The 27102-nt window shown below is 54.5% G+C and overlaps 1 protein-coding gene across 1 annotated transcript; it reads right to left on the reverse strand.

The window, feature by feature from the left end:
• Nucleotides 1-1010: 1010 nt before the first annotated feature.
• SLC6A14 (solute carrier family 6 member 14) lies at nt 1011-18873 on the reverse strand. The gene is made up of 14 exons (XM_029067456.2): nt 18652-18873; nt 16638-16803; nt 15195-15326; nt 10710-10871; nt 9591-9726; nt 8691-8823; nt 8024-8164; nt 7659-7887; nt 6536-6661; nt 5993-6111; nt 4694-4793; nt 3340-3449; nt 2390-2557; nt 1011-1797 (listed from the first exon to the last, which is right to left on the reverse strand). The coding sequence occupies exons 2-14, from the start codon at nt 16705-16707 to the stop codon at nt 1612-1614; spliced, it is 1812 nt and encodes a 603-aa protein (XP_028923289.1). The 5' UTR covers nt 16708-16803; nt 18652-18873; the 3' UTR covers nt 1011-1611.
• Between the last annotated feature and the right edge of the window lie 8229 nt (nt 18874-27102).

A 27102-nucleotide genomic window follows, 5' to 3' on the forward strand; every position in this document is an offset into this window, starting at 1 on the left:
AGACCATTTCCGCAGCGTGAAACTGGACCGCTCCACTGGCCAAGAACCAGACGGTTCCCACGGCATAGAACTGGACCGGGCTATGCCTCCCATATCAAACCAGACCATCCTCGCAGTGGGGAATTGGACCATTCCACACCTGTAGAGAACTGGGTCACCTCCATGGAATAGAACCGGATCACCCTGACAGGAAATTGCAGGACCTTCCTCATATTAGAGAACCGGTCCTTTCCCACAGTATACAAATGGACCATCTTACCAGTAAAGAACTGGACCATCCTCACCGTATAGAAACAGAACACCCTTACAGTGTAGAATAGGACCTTTCCACACCAGCATAGAATCGGACCTGCCCCACGGTATAGAACCAGACTGTCCTTGCGGTCTCAAAACGGGCCGTTCCACACCAGCATAGAACCGGACCGGCCCTCCGACCCTGGGCCCTCCTGGCCCCATCTTGGATCCCGGCAGTTCAAACTCAATCTTGCTTCCAGGGGAGGGGGCAGGGCGGGGCAGTTCCCAGACCAGTGATCGGGAGTGGACGTTGATCTCTCGGCTGTGGAGAGCAGGGAGGGACAGAACTTGGCTAGCAGGGGACCCCAGTCTCCAGCAAATGCCAGTCCTCCTTCACCCTCCCCTTAGTCATTCTCCCCCTCCCAGGCCCCGGGGGTCATCCCAGTCCAAGAGCCCCCGACTCGGCGGGGAGGTCCAAGCAGCAGCTGACTGGAGAGGCGGACAGTGGCACCTGGGGTCAGAAGGGGCCGGGCAGGTGAACTGATAGCCCTGGGAACACCATGCCAGGGACTTGGGAAACGGGCCCGGGCCCAGGTGCCCCTGGTCCTGTCTCACCGTGCTAACTCAGGCCAGGGGTGAGGGTCTCTGAACCAGGGGAAATCCTGTGTGCAGTCTGGGGTTGTGGATCAGACCTGTTGGCATTTGTTCTAATGCCCACTGAACACTAGCCCTGAACACCGCCCCCACCCTCAAATAGACATGACCTTTATAGAAAACAGCAATATATTAATTTATTACAAAAAGTCATTGAGAAAAGAAATGGGTCTGAATGGGAGTGGGGGGCAGGATGTCTCTGTGGAGTGGGTGGATCCATGTGGTGCGGTGTGGGTGTGTCTACCTGGAGTGGGTGTTTCTGCACTGTGTGGGTGTGTCCATGTGGTAAGGGGTTGGTCTGTATGGAGTGGGTGTTTCTGCCTGTTATGGGAATATCCATGGTGTGGGTGTGATTACGTGCTCAGTGTGTGTGTGTATGTTTGTGTGTGTGCGCGCACACATGCACGTGTGCCCACATATGGAGTGCAGGTTTACCTGGTGTATAGAGATGAAGGCGTGTTTGTTTATGAGGGTACGAGTGTGTGAGTCTGTCAGTGTCTGTGTGGTACACGAAGGTCCATTCTGGCACAATTATAACTTGATCAAAAATGATGCTAAATACATGGAAATTCACATTATGATCCTGAGCGGCTTGGCCGAAACCATCCCGCTCCGCGTAGTATATACACCTCGTTACTCAAAAGAGCATACTGAATTCATAAATATTATGGCTTCCCTGCTGGCTGCCTCGGTTTACCCCAAGCGCAGCTCCGCGTGGCCAGGCTACCCTCGCGCTGGTCCGTCTGCCTTCGGGGGGACCCCGCCCCCGCTTCCTCCTCCTCCGCTCACGGTGGAGATCTCGAGGTCACGCTCCTTCTTCGGGTCCACCATGTGGCTGTAGCGTTCTCCCCGGTGCCGCTCCAGGTAGGGGCCCCAGTTAGGGGCCGGCCGACAGCAGCTCAGAAACCGCTGAAAAGAAGCGCGGTCCGTTACTGGCGCGGGGAACCGCCGCCCACCGGGCACCCTGGGCAGCTGGCCCAGTTCCACCTCAGCCCGGCCCACTCCAGGCCCGGCAACTACTATCCATTTCCGTCCAATCTACGTCGGTTCTGCCCACTCTGCATCTGGCAACCGGAGTTAGGGATGGAGAAGGGAGGGTCAGGGTTGTTGGCTGGTCTGTGCTGGGGCACTGGGGGAGAGTCGGGGATGCAGAGGGGAGAGTCAGGGGTGTCGGAGGGTCTGTGCTGGGTCACTGGGGGAGTCAGGGAGAGAGAGCAGTGTTGGGGGTGTCGGATGGTGCTGGGTCACTGGAGAGAGTCAGGGATAGAGAGGGGAGAGTCAGGGGTGTCAGATGGTCTGTTCCTCGCCTTGAGGGTTGTGCCCAAGGACACCAGCAGACAGTTCTCCCAGAGCCCCAGAGCCCTGTTGGAGGCAGCGTCCAAGACCCAGCAGGCCACGGGTTGAGCGGGAGGGTTAAGGGGGGCGGGGGGGGCGGACCCACGGGGGAGGAGGGACTGTCCCTCAGGATGAGCTGAGGGTGATGGGTCCCCAGGAGACTGACCTGCAGGAAGCTCCCTTTAGCTTTGAAGAGCTTGACGACAGCCATAATGGGGATCCAGATGATGCAGAAGAGGATGATGCACCAGCCCAGAGCGATGCCCCACACCGGGTATTTGATGCTACCATAGGTGGGCTCGGAGAACGTCGCCAGGGACCAGATGAGAATCGCCTGGGGTGGGGGCAGAGGTCACTGGGGGTCAGGCCGGAGGTTCCGAATCGGGCCGGTTGGCCAGAACCGTGGGGAGGCAGTGGCGTCAAGGGGAGAGTGCACAGGACAGGGAGCTTGGACCCCAGACGCCGCCAGCCTCAACCTGCTGGGAGGCCCCAGGACAGCTGCCAGACCTCTCCGGGACTCAGGGGCCCCCCTGAGAAATGGGGGTGCAGCGGGGGGCCAGCCAGGAGAACTCAAACCCCGAGCAGCACTGCCGTGCAAGTGACCCTGCTCTAGGAGGGGCCTCGGCCAGCTACCGCAGCCAACGTGGGTTATAGGGATGGGTTTGTGTGGCTGCAGGGGAGGGGCCAGGGGTCTGACATGACCCCTGCCCAGCCCGCTGCCCTCGGGCCTCCCAAAAGGGGCAGCTGATGAGGGTTGGGGATCCTTATCTGAGCATTTCATCGCCCCCCCATTCCTAGGACTCTTCAATAGTATTGATTGAGCGCTTACTATGTGCAGAGCACTGTACCAAGCGCTTGGAATGAACAAGTCTTCTGGACCCTGGGGCTATACCGAGCTCCAGAAAGGAAACTAGGGGCCGGGCCAGGGCTGGAGCTTGGGGTGGGGCAAGGCTGGGCCGGGGCTGGAGTTTGGGGCAGCTCAGGGCAGGACTGGGCTGGGCCGGGGCAGAGGCCGGGCTGGGCTAGGGCTAGGGCCAGGGCCAAGACTGAACTCTGGAGCTGGGGCTGGGGCAGGGGCTGAGGCCGGGCCTGGAGCTGAGCACACTGAGGACTCACAATGAGCAGCAAGGGGGTCACGAAGAACCAGCACAGCCTCCACCACAGCCAGAACCACCACCGCTTGGCCCCGATCATCATCTCGATGTCCTGGATGAAGCGGTTTCCTCCTATGGGGGACGGACGGGGATGGAGGCGGGCGCCTGGCTCAGATCGACTCACTGACCCACTGGGGCCACGGGGCCGCTGCGCTGCTCTGGAGGACAACCGACCAACGGCCTTCCAGCCCCGCAAGACTCCTCCGTGCCAGGCGCCCGGCCGGCCTGTCCCCTGCTGACCTAATGGAAGCTGGGGAGAGGGCGGGTAGGCGGGCGAGGGTGGGGGGAAAGAAAGGGGAAGGGAAGAGGGAGGAGCGGGCTCCGGTGGGGGTAGGAGAGAGGGCAGATGAAACCCAGGGAAGGGTGACCATCCTGACAGTCCTGGAGGGAAACGGGTGGCCGAGGGGGAGTGTGGGGCCTCGGTCACCAGAGATCTGTGAGCAGAGAGCCAGCCTCTGGACCAGGTGACCAGCTCTCTCTGGGGGCCCTATTTCCCAGTCTGTCTTTTTAAGTTGGGCTCAGACCACTTGGAGACATAGCATGGGCAGGTGGAAAGAGCCCAGGCCAAGGAGTCAAGGAATCTGGGTCCTAATTCCAGTCCCGCCACTTGCCTGCTGTGTGACCTTGGGCAAGCCATTTAGCTTCTCTGTGCCTCAGTTTCCACATCTGTAAAATGGGGCTTCAATATCCTCCCTGTCAGACTGGGAGCCCTATGTGGAACAGTGACTGTGTCCAACCTGGTATCTTGTATCTACCCCTAGTGCTTAGTACAGTGCTTGGCAAATAGGGGAAGCAGCATGGCCTAGTGGATGAAGCACAGGCCTGGAAGTCAGGTGGACCTGGGTTCCATTTCCGGCTCTGCCACTTGGCTGCTGGGTGACCTTGGGCAAGTCACTTAACTTCTCTGTACCTCAGTTACCTCATCTGGAAAATGAGGATTAATATTAGCTGATATCTACCCCAGTGCTTGGATACACAACCAGAATGATTGCTGATGGGGAGTGGGGCATTCTTGGAGATATGTGGTCATGGAGTCTAGAGCTTTGGGTCGAAGACTACTCGACAGCACAAGACAAGACCCCAGGGCTTAGAACAGTGCTTGACACATAGTAACTGCTTAACAAATACCATCATCATCACCATAATCATCACCATCATTATTATTGCTGATGACAATAATAATAATATTTAAGTCCTTACTATTGTTTGTTTTTGAAGCCCATAATGAACCCAATACTAAGGGGCTTATTGAAAAGTGCAAAGTAGGGAATGGAGATCTGGGGGCTAGGGTGTGAGGCTGGGATGGGGGCTCCTACCGTAAATCCAGATAATGCCCACGATTTCCAGGATAGCCGCAATCAGAATGCCCCAGCCCGCACAGAAGTGGTCGATCAAGTTCACCCAGTAAATTCCAGCCTGCCAACAAGACCCAGTCCCCTCAGCATCAGGTTCTCGTCGGCCTGCCAGAGTCCCTGTCCCGCTCAGCGCCAGGGCTGCTTAGCCTGGCAGAGACCCCAGCACCTTAGCACTGGGGCCACTTCGGCCTCGTAGAGACCATGCCCAGTCAGCCCCAGAGTCGCCTCGGCCTGTTTCTCCCTGGGGATGGCAATTTATCCCATCCATCCCGGGGCCAGAACTGTGTGCTCAGGCTGGTACTCTCTGTTACCCGCAGGTTGAGCTGCCGGGCCCATGGAGCAGCTGGGTGGGTGGACAGTCCAAGGTGGACCCCAGATACCTCCTTTTTCCTACCCTCCCCCTTCCCCAGGGCTCAGCTAGGACCCCTGCTGTCCCCTTCCCAACTTCTCTACCTCTGCCACACTCGGACAGGCTTCTGGCCAACTGTCCATCCCCTGTTCCCTCTCCCATACTCAGTCTGGACCCGGCTGCTCCCAGCCCACCCGCCCCCAATCATCCCCACCACCTGAGCCATTTCCCTTCTCCCTGGTGGGTGGACAGTCCAATTCAGCGGCTCTTTGACCGAAAGATGTTGCTGGCCTGGGCCAGATGACTTCCAACCTGCTCCCTGGGTCCCACATGCCACGGCAGAGACACCTCGCTCCTTGGCTTCCCCATCACTCAGGAGGGGCCCCTTTCATTAATCAGTTTGGGTCACCCCCCTCGATTAGTGGAGTTAATTGGGAACTCTTTCTGTGTTCCAGCACGGCATCCCCTGGGTTCCCGAGCGGACATACAGGATGGATCACACACACGTACATGTGACGCACAGGAAGGATCATATACATGCACGTCCATGTGAGGCACAGTATGGATTGTGAGCACAAATGGGTATACGTAAGACACGGGATCAGTCTCACATTCATGAACATGTGACTCAGAACATCCAACACCCCGAACTGCCCATCATGCGAACAGTGGGAGTTGGGGCCAGACCAAGGTCGGTGGAGGTGGGGGTCAGCGGAGAGGGACTCCAGAATCCTTAAAGATTGCAGTCACTAGTGACCTGGCCACTTTCAATAAGGTCCATTCTGTCTGACTCTCTGCAGAGTGCTGGCTGTGCTGCAGGGCCCGGGGGTCCTGCTGGGGCTGAGGCGGATGAGAGGGGAGGGGTCCCACTGGGGCTGAGGAAGCTGGGGGCCAGACCATATTCCCTCTACCTGTGTGACGCAGACAAGGCCAAGGAGGAAGAGGATGAAGCAGCAGCCCAGGGTGACGGGGACACGCATGGTTTTCATGAGCTTGGGAAACAGGTCCTGGATCGTGGTGGTGATGGTTTCTGCAGAGAGCACAGGGGACAATTCACTCACCTAGGACACCGAAGGTCTGTTCCGACCAACTCTCTGTCTCCTGGCCCCTCGTCCCTGTCCCCCACCTCCCCCAACTTCAGCTGGGACCCCAGATACCTCCTTTTTTCTACCCTCCCCCAGGACTCAGCTAGGACCCCTGCTGACCCCTTCCCAACTTCTCCACCTCCTCTACCTCCTGCCACACTCGGACAGGAGTCTGGCCAACTGTCCATCCCCTGCTCCCTCCCCCATACTCAGCCTGGACCAGGCTGCTCCCTGCCCACCCGCCCCCAGTCATCCCTGCCACCTGAGCCATTTCCCCTCTCCCCGGGAGACCTACTGTTGTCCACCCATCCCCACTTGCATTCGGATGTGTGTGTACGTGTGCAGGTGCACACACACACGCGTGCTCACCTATAGATGCAAACTGGGAGTCCAGCCCCAGGGTCAGGAGCATGAAGAAAAACAGGATAGACCAGAAGGGGGCGATGGGAAGCTGGGACAGGGCTTCGGGGTAGGCGACGAAGGCCAGGTCAAAGCCTGCGGACAGATGGACGGATGGCACGGTGGTCAGGGCTGTCGGGCAGTGGGGCAGAGGGCAGAGCCGGCCAGGAACGATCGCTAGCTGCAGGATGGGACGGCCCCCCACCCCGCTCCCCGGCTGCTGCTCTCCCCATGTGAGCCCCCGCCGGCACAGTCCCTGCTTCCACCCAGTCATGCCCCAGTCAGCCCGGGTAGGCTGAGGGCCGGGCTGAAGGGTGAATGGGCTGGAAGAGCTAGGTAGGAGTCAAGGATAGGAGACCAGTTCTTCCCTTCGCCAGCTGCTCCCATGCGTGGAGCACCGCGTCCCCGCAGGCCTCCGGCTGCCCTGCACAGAGCGGACAGCGGGACGGTGCGGGACAGTGGGGGATGACGAGGGACGGACAGACGGAGGAAGTCAGAAGTGGTGAAAGTCGGGGTCTTGAGGTTGAGCTGCTGCGTGGGGAGGGTGGAGTTATGCACAGATCCTCACCCCTATGGTGCATGTGACTTAGTTGTGATATTGTATGAGTGTACTGCAGCTCATAATGGTACACAATGCAGTGTGGCCTAGTGGACCGAGCATGGGCCTGGGAGTCAGAAGGACTTGGGTTCTAATCCTGACTCCACCACTTGTCTGCTGTGTGACCTTGGGCAAGTCGCTTCACTTCTCTCTGCCTTGGTTACCTCATCTGTAAAAGACTGGATTAAGACTGTGAGCCCTAGGTGGGACAGGAACTGTGTCCAACCTGATTAATCTGTATCTACACTAGTGCTTAATACAGTGCCTGGCACATAGTAAGCACTTATCAAATACCATAAAAAAATCAAAACACAATAACAGAGGGACTGAATATCTGAAGCCGACCCACTGCTACGGTACTTTCCGGAGCCCCCAATTCAGCACCCTCCACTCTATGGGCACCCAGTACAGCCCTCTGCCTCCAAAAGACATGACCCCGGCACAGCCAGAGGGGCCTATCCCCCGATCGGGACCGGGTTCCTTCAAGCTCCTCACCTGATTTGACCACCTGGGACACCTCCTTGCCAGAGATGTGAGCCATGTGGCCCAGGATGGAGAAGATGGCGAATCCGGCAAAGACGCTGGTCAGGCAGTTGGTCAGGCACACCACGATGGCGTCGGAGAAGCAGTTGTTGTTGAACCTGTTGTAGGACGACAGGGCCACCAGCCCGCCCCAGGCCACCGACAGGGAGTAGAAGATCTGCGTGGCGGCGTCTTTCCAAACCTGCCGGAGATCAGAGCCTTCGGGAGCGGCCCCACCCCAGCCAGCCACTCCCCCCACTGACCCTCCCTACGTCCATCCGGGCCACCCATCCAGCCCGCCACGCTCGGCCTCACCTCCCCCGTGACCGCCGACCCACCTCGGCCTCTTTGAGCTTGGTGAAGTTTGACTGCTGGCCGATGTAGAAGGAGATGCCCTTCTGGGCACCCTCCAGCGTGGCCCCCCGCACCAGCAGGATCAGCAGAACCACGTATGGGAACAACGCTGTGAAGTACACCACCTGCTCGAGAGCAGGCCATACCAGTGAGGTGGTGTGGGGACTGGGGGGCATGGGGACAGGTGCGGGAGGGGAGGGGGCAGGGGAACGGTGCTGTGAGATACAACACCGGCCTGAGAGCGGGGCATGGCAATGAGGGGGTGCCGGGACTGGGGGGAGCAAGGGGATTTGTTGGGGGGGGAGGGGCAGGGGAACAGCCCCATGAAATATACTACCTGACCGAGAGTGGTGCAGAGCAGTGAGGGGGAGTGGGGAACCCAAGGGAACAATCAATCAGTGGTACTTATTGAGCACTTGACAATGTACAGAGCACTGTACTCAGCAATTTAAAGAGAGTGCAATTTAAAAGAGTTGGGTAGACATGTTCTCTACCCACAGCGAGCTTACAGTCTAAAGAAACAGTGCTGTGAAGTACACCTGACTGAGAGCAGGACATGGCAGTACGGGGTTATGGAGACCGGGGGACCAGCCCCCACGATGCCAAAGAACCAGTGAGCAGTCAGGCAGTCAGGCAGGATGTCCACGCTACCTTTCCAGAAGATTTGATCCCCTTGAAGAGGGCAGCGCCCACGATGATCCAGGCCAGAAGCAGGCACAACGCCAGGTACCACACGACCACCCCGGTCTCCTCCATCCCACTGGAGCGCTGCAGGGCCACCTTGCTGCAAAACAAATCAGCCAGCCATCAGTCTGCACTGGGGGCCCGCTGGGACCTCACATCAGCCTACACTGGGCATCCACTGGGAGTTCTCATCAGCCTTCCACTGGGAGCAACCATCCATCTATACTGAGGGTCCAGTGGGAGCCCCCATTATCTGCACTGAGGACCTGCTTTGGGCCTGAGAGACAGAAGGATCTGGGTTCTGATCCTGACTCTGCCACTTGTCTGCTGTGTGACCTTGGGCAAGTCATTTCATTTCCTCTGTGCCCCAGTTTTCTCATCAGTAAAATGGCGATTAAGATGGTGAGCCCCATGTGGGACAGGGACTGTGTCCAACCCGATTTACTTGTATATACCCCAGTGCTTAGTACAGCGCCTGGCACACGTTAAGTGCTTCACAAATACCATAAATTATTATTATAGTTAGCAGCCCTCAGCCTATAATGTGGGCCCACTGGCAGCCCCCATCAGCATATAAAGGGGCCTCCCGGGCGTCGCCATGATTCTGCACTGGGAGCCCTCTGGGAGCCATCCTCAGTCTACACTGGGGCAACGAGTGGGACTAGGAGCCTCAAAGAACCTCTTTATCTTGGGCCTCCCGGAACTCGAGCTCAAGCCTAACCTGAACTCCCACCTCCGCTGCCTTCTCCTGGAGGGATCTGGGAGCAGGAGGACCATAGGGGCGGAGGGGCAGAGGGAACCAGAGGAGGAGCAGGGAGGGAGGTGACAAGAGCGACAGTCTCCATAGGGTGGATGGTCAGTGCTCACTTCCAGTACTGCTCGCTGGGCAGCTGTCCAGGCTGCTCCACCAGGCTGTGGTTGAGACAAGTGAAGTTATTCTGCAGGGCCCAGCTGTAGTTCACATGGATGTCCCTCCCTTCCAAGCTGACGTTGCAATGAGTGACTGGAAAAGAAAAGGAGAGTGGGCAGGCACTGGGGCAGGATGTCCAGGCCTGAGGTTCTAACCCGCCTCTGCCCTGGATGGCTGTGCGACCTCAGCTGAGTCACTGGACCTCTCTGGGCCTCGGGGTCTCCCCTCTGGGAAGTGGGGTTGTGGCGGGGCGGGGGGTTGGGAATTGAACAATCCCTGCTTGCTCTCCTGGCTTCGGACTGGATGGGCTGGGACTGAGGCACCACGAACGGCTTGGGCCCAACCATTCTTCTCCTCGGCTCCTGTGGCCTCAGCAGTCTAGAGAGGCCCAGCCTGGCCAACCTCAGAACTGGGTGGTGGCCCGAAACCACCACTGGCTCAGGAAGGGGTGGGGTCTGGGTGGCTCTCCCTGACTAGACCTTTTATCCTAGAATTGAGTGTTTGGCAGGAGATGTGGGAGGGACAGGGAGAGGAACAGAGACAAGATGAGGACAGGGAGATGGATATACATAAACCATATGTCATTTATTCATTCAATAGTATTTATTGAGTGCTTACTATATGCAGAGCACTGTACTAAGCGCTTGGAATGTACAAATCGGTAACAGAGACAGTCCCTGCCCTTTGACGGGCTTACAGTCTAATCGGGCAAGACGGACAGACGAGAATAGCAATAAAATGTCCAGTCTGTGTTCAGAGATGGTGGCTCATGAGGGGGAAAATGACCCAACAATTTGCCCTTACGCCCTCCTCCAGCCCACCTCAACCTCCACTCCCAGCCACTCCCAGCTCAGTCCAGCCCAGCCCTGCGCCAGACCCAGTCCAACCCCATCTCTTACCCAGCTTCAGCCTAGGCCACCCCCATCTCAGCCACGGCCTACCCCCAGCTCCCCTCCCAACCCCAGACCGGTCTACCCCAGCTCCTCTATCTGGGCGCAGCCCAGCCCACCAATAACCCAACCCCAGCTCCACCCTCAGCCCCGCCCCAGCCCCGCCCATCCCCAACACTGCCTTACCTATGGGGAAGCGGCTGCAGTTGCTGTCGGCCCAGGAGAAGCAGTCGGACCAAGGCAGCACCTTCTGGAAGGAGGCGAACAGGTAGTAGAGGCTGTAGGCGATGATGACGTTGTAGTAGATGGTCACGAAGACCGAGATCAGGACCATGGTGATACCCACACCTGAGAGACAGAGGGCATTCGTGCCGGTGGTCGGGGCCAGAGGGACCGTAGGGCCGCACCAACAGGCAGACACACCATCGGATGGAACAGGAGGGTCTGGGATAAAGCACCCCTCCTATGGTGCCATGGAGATGGGTGGGAGCTGTGGTCTGAGATGGTCAAGGTTGTTCAGCAGGGGAGACCAGAAACATCAGCCCCACTGTGACCCTCCCAACCTGCAGGATGCTTGGAGGGACTTGTGTGTTGCTTCCTTCCTGGACACCCACCATTGTGATCAGAGATGAACCATCAACATCCTGACTCTGCCCTCTCCATCCCTGACTCTCCCCCAGTGACTCATCATGGACCACCCCATACCCCTGCCTCTCTCTCCTCTCCATCCCTGACTCTCCCAGTGACCCAGGACGGACCATCCAACACTCCCGACTCTTCCCCCAGTGGCTGAGTGTGACATCCGCATAGAGTTCCGCCACGAGGGAATGTTTCCACAGCCCTTTTCCTAACCCACACCTTAGAGACTCAGGCTCTACATTCTCACGATTCTACCTTCACACCATCTCTAGAATCTGTCCTTTGCTCTCCATCCAAAAGGTTACTACACTGATTAAAGCACTTTTCCTATCCCGCCTTGACACTGCAGCCTCCTCACTAACCTTCCTGCCTCCTGTCTTTCTCCTCTTCAGTCCATTTTTCATTCTTCTGCCTGGATTATTTTTCCAAAAAATTGTTCAGTACCTGTCTCCCCCCGCCTCAAAACCCTCCAATGGTTGCCCATCCACCTCTGCATCAATCAATCAATGGTACTTATTGAGCGCTTAATGTGTACAGAGCACTGTACCAAGCGCTTGAGAGTATAATACTACAGAATTCATGGGCACGTTCCCTGACAGTGGGAGCTCAAACTCTAGCGGGGGACATCAATTTAAATAAATTACAGAGATGTACTTGAATACTGAGGATTGAGGGTGAGGCAAATATCAAGTGCTTGAAGGATACAGATCCAAGTGCATAGGCGACACAGAAGAGAGACCGAATAGGAGAAATGAGGGCTTAGTTGGGGAAGCCCTCTAGGAGGAGACATAATTTTAATAAGGCCATGAAGGTAGGGAGAGTGGTGGTTTATTGTATACGGAGGGAGAGGGACTACAGTACCAGGTTAAAGAGGACATGGGCAAGGGGTCTGCAGTGAGATACACAAGATTGAGATTTAGAGAATAGGTTGGTGATAGGAGAGAAATGCGTGGAATAGATTGTAGGGGGAAATCAGCAAGGTAAGGAAGAAGGGATTTTAATTTGACCATGGGTTCTGCATGGCCTAAGCACTTGAAATTTACCCCACCCCTAGCCTGACAGCACTTATGTTCATACCATAATTCATTTTAATGTCTGTTTCCCTTTCTAGACTAAGCTCCAGGTTGGCAGGGAATGTGTTTACCAACGCTATTGTATTGTATTAATCAATCATATTTAATAATGTTGGCATTTGTTAAGCGCTTACTATGTGCCGAGCACTGTTCTAAGCGCTGGGGTAGATACAGGGTAATCAGATTGTCCCACATGAGGCTCACAGTTAATCCCCATTTTACAGATGAGGTAACTGAGGCCCAGAAAAGTGAAGTGACTTGCCCACAGTCACACAGCTGACAAGTGGCAGAGGTGGGATTCGAACTCATGACCTCTGACTCCCAAGCCCGGGCTCTTTCCACTGAGCCACACTGCTTCTCTTGTTGAGCACTTACCACATACAGAGCACTGAACTAAGCACTTGGGAAAGTACAACAGAATTAATAGACACATTCCCTGCCCGTAACGAGCTTATAATTTAGAGGGGAAGAAAGGACTCAGTGCAGTGCTCTTCACTTAGTAAGTGGTCAATAAATACCAATGATCGATTAAAGGCACTCAGTCAGATCTCACCCCATCTTACCTCGCTGATTTCCTACCATAAGCCGGCCAACACATTTTGCTGCTCTAACGCCGACCTTCTCACTGTATCTCCATCTTGGATATCCTGCTGTTGACCTCTTTCCCACATCCTCCCTGGAACTTCCTCCCTGGAACTTCCTCCCGCCTCATATCCAATAGTTCATCATTTTCCCCACCTTCAAAGCTGCACTCCAGGAAGCCTTCCCTGACCAACCCATCATTTCCCCTCCCCATCCTCCCCTGAGCATCAGCTATGCACTCAGATCTGTAATCCCTAAACTATATATTCACTCCACCCCTTCAGCCTCATAGCATAGCAAAGCCTCCTTGCAGGCAGGGAGCATGTCTATGAACTAACTCTGTTGTATCAGAATAATAATAACAATACTAATGATGATGGTATTTGTTAAGCACTTATTACGTGACATAAGCGCTGGGGTGGATACAGGCAAATCGAGTTGGACACAGTCCCCTGTCCCATGTGGGGCTCACAGTCTCAATCCCATTTTTACAGATGAGCTAATTGAGGCACAGAGAAATGAAGTGACTTGCCCAAGGTCACACAGCAAACAAGTGATGGAGTGGGGATTAGAGTCCCTGACCTTCTGAGTCCCAGGCCCATTCTGTATCCACTATGCCATGCTCCTTCTCTCCCAAGTGCTTAGTACAGTGTACTCTTCACACAGTACAGACTTGATACCACTGACTAATTGACTGATCACGGAAAACTTGCCCAAAGGAAGTCTCAGAAGCCCTGGGATGGCTGACCAATGGACATTGCCTGGGATAAGACTGTAAGCCCGTCAATGGGCAGGGATTGTCTCTATCTGTTGCCGAATTGTACATTCCAAGCACTTAGTACAGTGGTCTGCACATAGTAAGCGCTCAATAAATACTATTGAATGAATAAGCAGGCTGTCAGTCATTCAGTCATAATTATTGAGGGCCTGTGTGCAGAGCACTATACTATGCACTTGCAAAAGTACAGTGTGATAAAATAACAGACAACAAGTTCCCCGACCACAACGAGCTTACAGTCTAGAGAGGGACTAGACCCCAGAGCCACCTAGGGCAGATAATCCAGACTGTGAATCCCAAACCTGCCCGATTCTCTGTCCTGGGGCAGTGCGCCAACCAAAACGCAAGGTTCCCGGCATCGCCTCCAAACATCCGAAGGCACCGATCCCATTGAGCTGCAAGGCCAGGCTCCCACAGCTTCCCGAAACCAACTGAGCTGTTGGGGACAGGCCATGCCCCATCTTGCTCCGCCCCATCTGGCTCCACCCCCAGCTGCTACAGGTGAAACAACAACTGTAATCTGCAGGTGCCTGGGCTCAATGCCGCATCCTGCCTCCGGCTTCCAAGGATCAGGAACTAAATGTCATTCCACTCCCCTGCACCAGGGAAAGGAAGTGAAAAATTCTACCCCCAGAATGGAATTAGAACACACAGGGAATCTGGTCCCAAAGGGAACTGTGCAGCCGGAAACACTGGCAGGTCCCGAGGGGTTTGGACAGACCCACGGACAAACGTCCATGCTGGGTCTCTGGGGGAGAGTCATGGGCGCCAGATGGTCCGGGCTGGGTCACTCGGGGAAGGGTCAGGGATGGAGAGAGGAGAGTCAGGAGTGTTGGATGGTCCGTGCTAGTCAGTGGGGGAGAGTCAAGGATGGAGAGGACAGAGTCAGGGGCATCAGGTGGTTCAGGCCGAGATACTGTGGGGAAGAGTCAGGGATGGAGAGGGGAGAGTCAGGAGTGTTGGATGGTATATGCTGGTCAATGGGGGAGAGTCAAGAACGAAGAGAAGTCAGGGGTGTTAGATGTTCCTTGTGGGGGTCACTGGGGGAGATGAGGGACCAAGAAGGGAAGTCAGGGGTGTTGGATGGGCCATCCCCATTCGGGATGGAAGGTGTCCAGGAGAGCAGCCAGCAGCTGTTTCTCTCTCTCCAGCTCTCTGGTGACCCCGATCAGAGTCTAAGGGTAGATGGGCCACAGCTGTCGGGGCTGACTTATGATTGTGGCTCAGGGCTCCAGAGTCTCACAGCCCACGGTCATTCGGTGCAGACATGTTTCCGATCACCTGACCAAATGCCAAGGGGGCAGAGAGGGGCCACCTCCATCCAACCCCAGTTCAGCGAGGGAAAGGTCTCTGGGCCTAAACTGGACAGATGGACTTAAGAACAGATGGACGTCAGAACCAGCAAATCTGATGTCAGAACCAGCCAGTCGGGAGACAGAACTGGGCTATCGGATGACAGACAGAACCTTACGGATGGCACGACTGGCCGGTCGGATGGCGTAACTGGGCTGTCGGGTGTCAGAACCATCTAGTGGGACAGCAGGATGAGCCCAGTGTTCCGCCCACCATCTCCGGGGCCGGGGAAGTCTGCAGACAAACCTTGGAAGAGTGGCAGGATCCTCCACACGGACACGGGTCCGAGGCTGGCAAACTGGCCCAGGGAGCACTCCAGGAAGAAGAGGGGCAGCCCGGCCAGGGCCAGCATGATGGCGTACGGGATGAGGAAGGCGCCTAGGTCAGAGACAAGCGGCCGTCAGTATCGACCCTGGGTTGGCCGGGACCACCTTTCCCCTCCCCATTGCCAATCCCCCACCAGGCTGTGCTAGGCCTTCCCCACCCCTGGGCCAGCCGCCCCGTCCTTCCACGACTCTCCCTGACCCCTCCTCTCCTTCCCCTTCAACAGAACCCCAACCTCCCTCCCCCTGCAACAGAGCCCAACTCCTCATTGAACCCTATTATTTATTTATTTTCATTGTATTTGTTAAGTGCTTACTATGTGACAAACACTGTTCAAAGTGGTGGGGTAGGTACAAATGAATCAGGTTGGCCAAAGTCCACAGTCCTAACTCGTCCACAGGCCCGGGCCCCGTTTCCCAGCCTCCCTCCGCCCTGCTCACGAGCCCAATCCTCACATCCCCCAGCCTCCCGGCTTCCGTCCCGGCTTGCCCAGTGCCCCTCTCCCACTTAGCAGACCCATCCTCTGCTGTCCCCTGCTCGTTCCCCCTTCTGCCCCTTCCAAGAGAGTGGCCTCCCCACCTCCCCGAAGCCAGGGAATCAGCTGCCTACATGCACACTCATGGGCCTGCTCACACAGGCGTGTACTCCGACGCTTGTACACCTGCTCTAACACCCACAGCAGCAACGCAGAGGTGTCCCGAGGGCCAGAGTGGGGCGACCCGGACGGGGAGTCCGGGAGGGGGAGACCTGGGTTCTGGGGGGCGGGGAGGGGTGGGGCAGGACGGCCTCCCGGCTGGTCCCCTCGGGAGGTCCGCGGCTGGAGCTCATCCTCGGAGAGGATTGTGTTTACAGTTCTACTGTACTCTACCAAGCGCTTAGCCCGGCACACGGTAGCGCTCAATAACTATCACTGATTGATTGATTGACTGTGCGGGAGGCGCAGCGATAGTAGGGGCTTTTTTGCAACCCACCCCCTGCTCTTCCTCGTGTGACGCTGTGGGAGCGGCCTGGGTCCCGACCCCCCCCGGCCCCGGCCTCGATCCCGACCACTGGGTTCCGAGGGCGATGGACCCGCTCTCCCACCGGATTCCCGGCTCTAGGGGCGTCGGGCCGGGATTCCCCTTGCAGGTGTGGGAATCTGGCCTTGTCGACCCAAGGCTGTCCGGCGACTCCGGCCAGATCCCAGAGCATCCGACGGGCTGGAAAGACCGCCCAGCTCCTTCCCTCCCCGCAACCCGGACCCGTTAACTCTGGGCAGGCCGCAAGTCCTCCTGTCCCCGGGGGCACCCCAATATTCCCCCCCCCCCCCCGAGAAAGGTTGACCCCCTCCGTGAGTTTCCCCGGCCCCCCGCCCTCTGCTCTCACCTCCGCCGTTCTGGTAGGTCAGATAGGGGAAGCGCCAGACGTTGCCCAGTCCGACGGCGTAGCCCACCATGGACAGCAGGTAGTCCGACTTCTTGGACCAGTTTCCGCGCTCCTGGTTCTCATCTTCCTCCCCGACGTGGAAGTTCTCCGAGGAGGCGGTCACTTTCTGGGGACCCGAGACGCGTCCGTCCGTGAGCCGGGGAGGCGGGGGAGGGTCCCGGGTTGGGGGTGCGAGGGACGGGAGGGGGTCCCGGCGCAGCGGGGGCTTCGCGGAGATCGTCCCTCGGCCTCTCCCGCCCCCGGGTCCGGCTCCTCTTGTGCGGCCGGACGACCCATCGCCTCGCCCACACCCACCTGCCCACCTGCCCCCGTCGGAGGCCCGGGGCGGCCCATCCCTCTGACCCCTGCGGGTCGGGACCGCCTCGCAAGATGCCCCCCTCTCCTCGAGTGCCCAGAGACACCCCCCCCCCAAACGCCCAGAGAAGCCCCAAGGACCCATCGGAGAGAGAGAGTCCTCTCCCCACCCCTCCACCCCGTGCAAGTGCCCGTCGGAGACTTCCCCGAGGGCTCAGAGGACCCCCAAGTGCCCAGCGGGTACCCTTGCCCAAGTGCCCAGATAACCAGACCCCAGCCCTGCCCCCACTCTCCCAGTCCTCGGATTCCCACACTCTGGGACCCCCGGCTGGACCGCAGGCTCCAGAGATGGGGGGGGGGGCGTCCGTCTGTCCGTCTGTCCGTCCCCCTGGCCGCCACTGCCAACCCACGCGCGACCTACCTCGCCCCCCCGGCGCCGCAGCCAGCTCGGTAGCCTCAGCCTGTCCATGCCCGTGGTGCCCGCGTCCCCTGCCCACGACCCGTGCCCCGCCACCTGCAGACTGAGCTACCTGCCGAGGAGAGATCCTTTAACCGGCCGGTCCTGGCCCGCCCCCTTTCCCTAAAGGGGCAGAGACGGGGGCGGGGGCAGGGGCCCGGGGCGGGGCTGACCACCGGCCGGAGAGGTATCCCGGGCCTGCCAGCACCCGCTCCCACCCTAGGCATAACCCTTTCCCCCTCCCCGTCCCCCTTCGCACTCCATCCGACTCCCCCAGAAAGCCAGCATCGAACGTACTGCTTGGCGCGAGAGAATAATAATAATAATGTTGGTATTTGTTAAGCGCTTACTATGTGCCGAGCACTGTTCTAAGCGCTGGGGTAGACACAGGGGAATCAGGTTGTCCCACGTGGGGCTCACAGTCTTAATCCTCATTTTACAGATGAGGGAACTGAGGCACCGACAAGTTAAGTGACTTGCCCAAAATCACACAGCTGGCAAGTGGCAGAGCCGGGGTTCGAACCCATGACCTCTGACTCCAAAGCCCGTGCTCTTTCCAGAGTGAGCCACGCTGCTTCTCAATAATAATGATGATACTTGTTAAGCGCTTACAGTGTGCCAAGCACCGTACTGAGCGTTGGAGTGGATACGAGCAAATCGGTTGGACGTAGTCCCTGTCCCACATAGAGCTCACAGTCTTTTCCCCCATTTTACAGAAGAGGGAATTGAGATCCAGAGAAGTGAAGTGACTTGCCTAAGGTCACAGAGCAGATAAGTGGCGGAGTTGGAATTAGAACCCACGACCTTCTGACTCCCAAGCCCGTGCTCTATCCACTACACCATGGAGAGAATCCTGGACACCAACACCACCACCTTAGAAATTGGGCAGAGAGAGGGGAGGGGGAGAGGGATCCCTGGGACCCGTCCCACCCCCCCTCACTGTCCACTCTCCAGACACACACCTGAGGCCCTGGGGGCTGGGGGGAAGGGGTGGAGCACAGGGCAAGGAAACAGGGAGGTCATGAGGGCAGGGGGGGGGGGAGAAAGGGGGGGATCCAGCCCCCACCAACTGGTAATTGATTTTAAAGTTGGTCTCACCCACTGGACTCTAAGGTATCTGAGGTCAGGGGTTGCATTTCCGTATCCTATTGTACTTTCCCAAGCGCTCAGTATAGTGTTCTTCACACAGCAAAAGCTCAATACCTTTGATTAACTGGTGCAGAGGGAGGGGACATCTGGCCGGAGCAGCTTGTCACAGCCCAGGATCTCCCAGACCCTCTCAGGAACTCCCAGGACCTCTCAGGACCGGACAGACCATTCACGGATGGAACAGGAGCAGACCTTTCGGAGGCGCTGGATACTGGAGACGGACTGGCCAGCGGCTGGAGTGACCGCCGGGGGGTGAGGCTTTACCCCCTCACTGACTCTGTCCTCTCCTCTTCTCCTCTTAATAATAAATAATGATGGTATTTGTTAAGCGCTTACCATGTGCCAAGCATGGCTGTTCATTCTCAATCTCTTTCACAGGCTCCTCCTCTCCCTCCCACCCCATAACTGTGGGGGTCCCTCAAGGTTCAGTTCTCGGTCCCCTTCTATGCTCCATCTACACTCACTCCCTTGGAGAACTCATTCGCTCCCACTGCTTCAACTACCATCTCTTTGCGGATGATACCCAAATCTACATCTCCTCCCCGATCTCTCTCCCTATCTCGAAGCTTTCATCGCCTCCTGCCTTCAAGACATCTCTACTTGGAAGTCCTCTCATCACCTCAAACGTAACATGTCCAAAACAGAGCCCTGTCCTCTCCCGGACTTTGCAGGCACTGTAGACGGCACCACCATTTCCCATCTCACGAGCTGGTAACCTTGGCATTGTCCTTGACTCCGCTCTCTCATTCAACCTACAGATCCGATCCATCACCAAATCTTGTCGGTCTCACCTTCGCAACATCACTAAAAATCGCCCTTTCATCTCCATCCAGCTACCACGTTAGTACAATCACTCATCCTATCCTGCCTAGATTACTGCAACAGCCTCCTTTCTGACCTCCCAACCTCCTGCCTCTGCCTACTCCAGTCCTTACTTCACTCCGCTGCCTGGATTATCTTTCTACAGAAACGTTCAGGACATGTCACCTCCCTCCTCAAAAATCTCTCCAATGGTTGCCTATCCACCTCCGTATCAAACAAAAACTCCTCACCATTGGCGTTAAAGCTCTCCATCACCTTGTCCCCTCCTACCTCACCTCACTGCTCTCCTACAACCCAGCCCACACACTTCACTCCTCTGGTTCTAACCTTCTCACTGTGCCTCGATCTCACCTGCCTCTCCACCGACTCCTGGCCCACGTCCTACCTTTTGTCTGGAACGCCCTCCCTCCTCAAATCTGGCAGACAATTATTCTCCCCGACCTTCAAAACGTTACTGAAGGCACATCTCCTCCAAGAGACCTTCCCAGATTTAGACTTTTTCTCATTTCCCATTCCCTTCAGCATCATCCTGACTTAGAGAAGCAGCGTGGCTCAGTCGAAAGAGCCGGAGCTTGGGAGTCAGAGGTCATGGGTTCGAATCCCAGCTCTGCCACTTGTCAGCTGGGTGACTGTGGGCAAGTCACTTCACTTCTCTGTGCCTCAGTTACCTCATCTGTAAAATGGGGATTAACTGTGAGCCTCACGTGGGACAACCTGATTACCCTGTATCTACCCTAGCGCTTACAACAGTGCTCTGCACATAGTAAGCGCTTAACAAATACCAACATTTATTTTTACTCCCCGTCCCACAGTGTTTGTGAATATACCTGTAATTTTATTGATTTATATTGATATCTGCTTACTTGTATTAATGTCTACCTTTCCTCCTCTAGACTGTGAGCTCGTTGTGGGCAGGGATCATTTCTCTTTATTGTTGTATAGTACTTTCCCAAGCGCTTAGTACAGGGCTCTACACACAGTAATAATAATAATAATGTTGGCATTTGTTAAGCGCTTACTATGTGCAGAGCACTGTTCTAAGCCCTGGGGTAGATACAGGGTAATCAGGTCGTCCCACGTGAGACTCACAGTTAATCCCCATTTTACAGATGAGGTAACTGAGGCACAGAGAAGTTAAGTGACTTGCCCACAGTCACCCAGCTGACAAGTGGCAGAGCTGGGATTCGAACCCATGACCTCTGACTCCCAAGCCCGGGCTCTTTCCAGAGCCACGTTGCTTCTCTATGTGCTGTTTGGCACATAGTAAGCGCTTAACAAATACCACCATTATTATTATTATGTGCAGAGCACTTTATTAAGTGCTTGGGAGCAAACGAGCAGTAGCATGTACTCCCAGTAGCATGAAGCAGTGTGGTCTAGTGGATAAAGCCTGGGCTTGGGAATCAGAGGACTTGGGTTCCAATCCCAGCTCTGTCACTTGCCTATTTTGTGACTTTTTTTTAATAGCATCTGTTAAGCGGTTCCAGGCACTGGGCTAAGCACTGGGGTAGATACAAACCAATCAGGTTGAACATAGTCCCTGTCTCACAGTGGGCTCACAGTCTTAATCCCCATTTTACAAATGGGGGAACTGAGGCACAGAGAAGTTAAGTGACTTCCCCAAGGTCACAGAACAGACATCTGGCAGAGCTGGGATTAAAACCCAGGTCCTTCTGACACCCAGGCCCGTGCTCTATGCATCAGACCATGCTGGTTCCCACCAGTGCTTAGTACAGTGCCTGGCACCTAGTAAGCACTTAAGAAATACCATTAATTAAAAATACCAGTAATTACAACAGAATTAGCAGAAAAAATTCCCTGGGTCTGAATTGAATGTTTCTGTGGCTGGACCGAATGCATTCCCTGTGGGTAATGGCAGGGACCACGCCTACCAACTCTATTATACTGTGCTTTCCCAAGTGCTTAGTATAATGCTCTGCAAGCAGCAAGTGCTTCATAATAATAACAATGATGATGGTACTTGTTAAGTGCTTACTGCGTGTCAAGCACTGTTCTAAACCAAGCTAATCAGGTTGAAAACCATCCCCTTCCCACATGGGGCTCACAGTCTTAATCCCCCTTTTACAGATGAGGTAACTGAGGCTCAGAGAAATTAGGTGACTTACCCAAGGTCACAGAACAGACATCTGGCAGAGCTGGAATTAGAACCCAGGTCCTTCTGACTCCCAGGCCCGAGCTCTATCCACTAAGCCACGCTGCTTCCCTTTGATAAATACCACCGATTGATTAAAGGTGGCTTTCAGGCAGGTCCAATCAATCAATCAATACTTGTTCAACCTCCCCCTGCACTGGGAACCGAGTTTGGGCTGGGACCGTGCCTGACTTGTTTGTCCTGCATGTGCTGCAGGGTTTGCAGTGTCGGCATGTAAACAGACGCGATCATTAATAATTACTATTGTTATTCATTCAATTGCATTTATTGTTTACTATGTGCAGAGCAGTGTATTGAGCTCTTATTATTAGGAGGCTTACCTCCTTTTCCCCTATGGCTGCATCAAGATATTGGGAACCCCAGCTGAGGAATTCGGGGAGAGATTGGAGCCCCAGTTTTCTCCACTTGTGGGGGTGGGGTGAAGGGGGAGGGAAGACGGGGGTGGGAAGGTGGGAGGTGGGGAGGGTAGCCTGGCCTCAAATGAGTGATCTCTCAGCCCCACCCCTTCACCCTAGGGAAGGGTGTCCAGGGGTTCAGCCGGACGATTATTCTTGAACTTTTGATATTATGGGGCACTTGTGATTGATTGTCCAAAGCTGAGAGCAGAGTGGCCTAAGGGGTAGAGCACAGACCTGGGAGTCAGAGGTCCTGGGTTTAATCACAGCTCCTCCACTTGTCTGGTATATGACTTGGGCAAATCACTTAACTTCTCTGTGCCTCAGTTCCCTTATCTGCACAATAGGGATTCAATACCTGTTCTTCCTCCAGTTCAGACAGTGAGCCCCCAGTAGGACCTGATTATCTTGTATCTACCCCAGTGCTTAGTACAGTGCTTGACACTTAGTAATGGCTTAACAAATGCCACAGTTATTAGTATCCAAGACCAACTTGCATCCCCCACCTTGGGGTGGCTCCTCCCCCAACCTCCCCCAATCACTTGGTCCCTCCTACCTCACCTTGCTGATCTCCCCAACAAGCAGCGTGGCTTAGTGGCAAGAGCCCAGGCTTGGGAGTCAGAGGTCATGGGTTCTAATCCTGGCTCTGCCACTTATCAGCTGTGCGACTTTGGGCAAGTCACTTCACTTCTCTGTGCCTCAGTTACCTCAACTGTAAAATATGGATGAAGACTGTGACCCCTACGTGGGACAACCTGATTACCTTGTATCTACTCCAGCGCTTAGAACAGAGCTTGGCACATATTCATTCATTCAATAGTATTTATTGAGCGCTTACTATGTGCAGAGCACTGTACTAAGCGCTTGGGATGAACAAGTCGGCAACAGATAGAGACAGTCCCTGCCGTTTGACGGGCTTACAGTCTAATCGGAGGAGACGGACAGACGAGAACAATGGCGATAAATAGAGTCGAGGGGAGGAACGTATCGTAAAAACAATGGCAACTAAATAGAATCGAGGCGATGTACAATTCATTAACAAAATAAATAGGGTAATGGAAATATATACAGTTGAGCGGATGAGTACAGTGCTGTGGGGATGGGAAGGGAGAGGTGGAGGAGCAGAGGGAAAAGGGGAAAAAGAGGGTTTAGCTGCGGAGAGGTAAAGGGGGGGTGGCAGAGGGAGTAGAGGGAGAAGAGGAGCTCAGTCTGGGAAGGCCTCTTGGAGGAGGTGAGTTTTAAGTAGGGTTTTGAAGAGGGGAAGAGAATCAGTTTGGCGGAGGTGAGGAGGGAGGGCGTTCCGGGACCGCGGGAGGACGTGGCCCGGGGGTCGACGGCGGGATGGGCGAGACCGAGGGACGGTGAGGAGTTGGGCGGCAGAGGAGCGGAGCGTGCGGGGTGGGCGGTAGAAAGAGAGAAGGGAGGAGAGGTAGGAAGGGGCAAGGTGATGGAGAGCCTTGGAGCCTAGAGTGAGGAGTTTTCGTTTGGAGCGGAGGTCGATAGGCAACCACTGGAGTTGTTTAAGAAGGGGAGTGACATGCCCAGATCGTTTCTGCGGGAAGATGAGCCGGGCAGCGGAGTGAAGAATAGACCGGAGCGGGGCGAGAGAGGAGGAAGGGAGGTCAGAGAGAAGGCCGACACAGTAGTCTAGCCGGGATATAACGAGAGCCCGTAGCAGTAAGGTAGCCGTTTGGGTGGAGAGGAAAGGGCGGATCTTGGTGATATTGTAGAGGTGAAACCGGCAGGTCTTGGTAACGGATAGGATAACATAGTAAGCGCTTAACAAATACCAACATTATTATTATTTTTATTAACCCAGCTCATACACTCCAAGACCTACCTGCTCGCTGTACCTCAATAACAATTATGGTAACAAATCTGTTGCCGATTTGTACGTTCCAAGCGCTTAGTACAGTGCTCTGCACATATTAAGCGCTCAATAAATACTACTGAATTATGGTAACTGTTATGTGCTTACTATGTGCCAAGCGCTGTACTAAGTGCTGGGGTAAGTACAAGCTATGCTGTCTCACATAGGGTTCACAGTCTAAGAAGAGGGAGTAGGATTTAATCCTTATTTTACAAATGAGGAAACTGAGGCACAGAAAAGTTAAGTGACTTGACCAAGGTCACAGAGCAGGCAACTGGATCCCAGGTCTTTTGACTCTCAGGCCCATGCTGTTTCCACTATGCCATGCCGCTTCCCTCAAACTCATCTACCTTGCCATTGACCTCTTGCCCATGGTTTTGTTTTGTTTTCAAAAAATGGTATTGGTTAAGCACTTACTATGTGTCGAGCACTGTTCTGCGCACTGGAGTAGATACAAGTTAATCAGGCCAGATACAGTCCCTGTCCCATGTGAGGGTCACAGTCTAAGTAGGAGTGAGAACAGGTATTGAAACTCATTTTGCAGTTGAAGAAACTGAGGCACGGAGCAATTATGTGACTTGCCCGAGGTCACAGGGCAGGCAAATGAGAAGCGGTTCATTCATTCAAAACCCAATCGTATTCAATTGTATTTATTGAGCACTTACTGTGTGCAAAGCACTGTACTAAGTAGTTGGGAGAGTACAATGTAACAATAAGCAGACACATTCCCTGCCCACAATGAGCTGACACTCTAGAGAAGCAGGGTGGCCTAATGGATAAAGCACAGACCTGGGAGTCAGAAGGACCTGGGCTCTGATCCTACTCCCACCACATGACTGCTGCATGACCTTGGGCAAGTCACAATTTCTTTCTGCCTTAGTTACCTCATCTACAAAATGGGGATTAAGATTGTGAGTTCTATGTGGGAAAGGGGTTGTGTCCAACCTGATTATCTTGTATCTACCTCCATGCTTGATACAGTGCTTGGCAAACGGTATGAGCCTAACAAACACCGTTTAGACCGTGAGCCCGTTGTTGTTGGGCAGGGATTGTCTCTGTTGCCGAATTGTACATTCCAAGTGCTTAGTACGGTGTTCTGCACATAGTAAATGCTCAATAAATATGATTGAATGAATGAAATACCAGTGAAAAAAAAAGGTCATGGAACCAGGAGTAGAACTCACGTCCTCTGGCCTCCAGACCTGTGCTTTATATCAATTAGGCCATGCTGCTTTCCTTATTCCCCATCGGGTCTGAAACTCTCACGCCCTTCATATACGACAGACCATCTCTCTCCCCTACCCAAAGCCCTCCTCAAACCACACATCCTCCAAAAGGTCTTCCCTATCCAAGCCCTCATTTCTGCATTACAGAAACACCTGGATCTGAACCCTTCAGCAGTTTGATTTTCACCCCTCCCACAGAGCACTATGTACATATTCACCTGTAATTTGCTTTATAATCCATCATCCCCTCTAGTCTGTAACCTCCTTGAGGTCAGGGATCATAATGATAATAATAATACTTATGATATTTATTAAGTGCTTACTCGTGGCTCAGCGGAAAGAGCCCGGGCTTGGGAGTCAGAGGTTGTGGGTTCAAATCCCAGCTCTGCCACTTGTCAGGTCTGTGACTTTGGGCAAGTCACTAAACTTCTCTGGGCCTCAGTTACCTCATCTGTAAAATGGGGATTAAGACTGAGCCCCAAGTCGGACAGTCTCATTACTCCCCTTCTAGACTGTGAGCCCGTTGTTGGGGAGGGATTGTCTCTATTTGTTACTGAATTGTACTTTCCAAGCGCTTAATACAGTGGTGTGCACACAGTAAGCACTTAATAAATACGATTGAATGAATGAATGACTGACTATATGCCAAGCTCTGTTCTAAGCGCTGGGATAGATACAAGGTAATCAGGTTGTCCCATGTGGGGCTCACAGTCTTAATCCCCATTTTACAAATGAGGTAACTGAGGCACAGAGAAGTTAAGTGATTTGCCCAAGATCATACAGCTGACAAGTGGCAGAGCCGGGATCAGAACCCATGTCCTCTGACTCACAAGCCCATGCTCTTTCCACTGAGCCACCCTCTTTCTCCTGTCTACCAATCCTATTATATTGTATTTTCCCAAGTGGGTAGTACAGTGTTTTTACACACACTAAGTGCTCAATAACACGCTTGAGAAGCAGCATGACCTAGTGAAAAGAGAGAGGATTTGGAAGATAGGGTACCTAGGTTCTAATCCCAGTCTTCACCACATGTCTGCTGTGTGAACTTGGGTAAATCATTTTACTTCCCTGTGCCTCAATCACCTCATCTGTAAGATGTTTTTGTTTTTTTTAATGGCATTTGTTAAGCACTTACTCTGGGTCAGGCACTGTGACTAAGTGCTGGGGTAAATAAAGATAATCAGGTTGGACACAGTCTGTATCCCACACGGGACTCACAGTTTTAATCCCCATTTTACAAATGACGTAACTGAGGCACAGAGAAGTAAAGTGACTTGCCCAAGTCACATAGAAGAGCCAGGATTAGAAGCCAGGTCTTTCTGATTTCCAGGTCCATGCTCTATCCACTAGGCCACCCTGATTAAGACTGTGAGCCCCATGTAGGACCTGAACCAGGATTTAGTACAGTGCCTGGCACATTGTAATCGCTTAACAAATGCCATTTTAAAAAAAGTAAAAAAAAAATGCCACTGAGTGATTGATTGGGCAGGCTTGCCCCTTGGGCTGGCTCCCCCCAATTCCTGCCACCCTTCTCCCATTGTATAAGCTGCGGGCCAGCACTGACCAAAGGCCTCTTGCTGTGGCCGGGTCAATAATCAGAGGGGCTGGTGCTGACTCCAGGGCTCCCAGATGGACTGAGCCCCACAACACACACTCCCAGTCCTGCCACGGCACAGCAAGGGAGCCAAGACCTCAAAAACTAAAAACACATCCATCCCCAAATAACAAGTACAATTAATAATAATTGTAGTATTTGTTGAGTGCTTACTATGTGCCAGGCACTGTACTAAGGGCTGGGATGAATACAAGGAAATTGGATTAGACACAGTCCCTGTCCCGCCTGGGGCTCACAGTCTTCGCCCCCATTTTACAGGTGAGGTAACTGAGGCCCAGGGAAGTAAAATGCTTTGCCCAAGGTCACACAACAGACAAGTGGCAGAGCCGGTATTAGAACCCATGACCTTCTGACTTCCAGGCCCTAGCTCTATGCACTACATCATGCTACGTCTCATCAGCAAA

Source organism: Ornithorhynchus anatinus, chromosome 6, assembly GCF_004115215.2.
Source record: "Ornithorhynchus anatinus isolate Pmale09 chromosome 6, mOrnAna1.pri.v4, whole genome shotgun sequence".
Taxonomy (NCBI): domain Eukaryota; kingdom Metazoa; phylum Chordata; class Mammalia; order Monotremata; family Ornithorhynchidae; genus Ornithorhynchus; species Ornithorhynchus anatinus.

Coding starts and splice junctions, on each gene's coding strand:
- SLC6A14 (XM_029067456.2), bottom strand. CDS start 16,707: ATGGTGGGCTACGCCGTCGGACTGGGCAACGTCTGGCGCTTCCCCTAT. Junction 3,450..4,693: donor GGGCATTATCTGGATTTACG/GTAGGAGCCCCC, acceptor CGTCCCCCATAG/GAGGAAACCGCTTCATCCAG. Junction 1,798..2,389: donor CTAAAGGGAGCTTCCTGCAG/GTCAGTCTCCTG, acceptor GCTTCTTTTCAG/CGGTTTCTGAGCTGCTGTCG.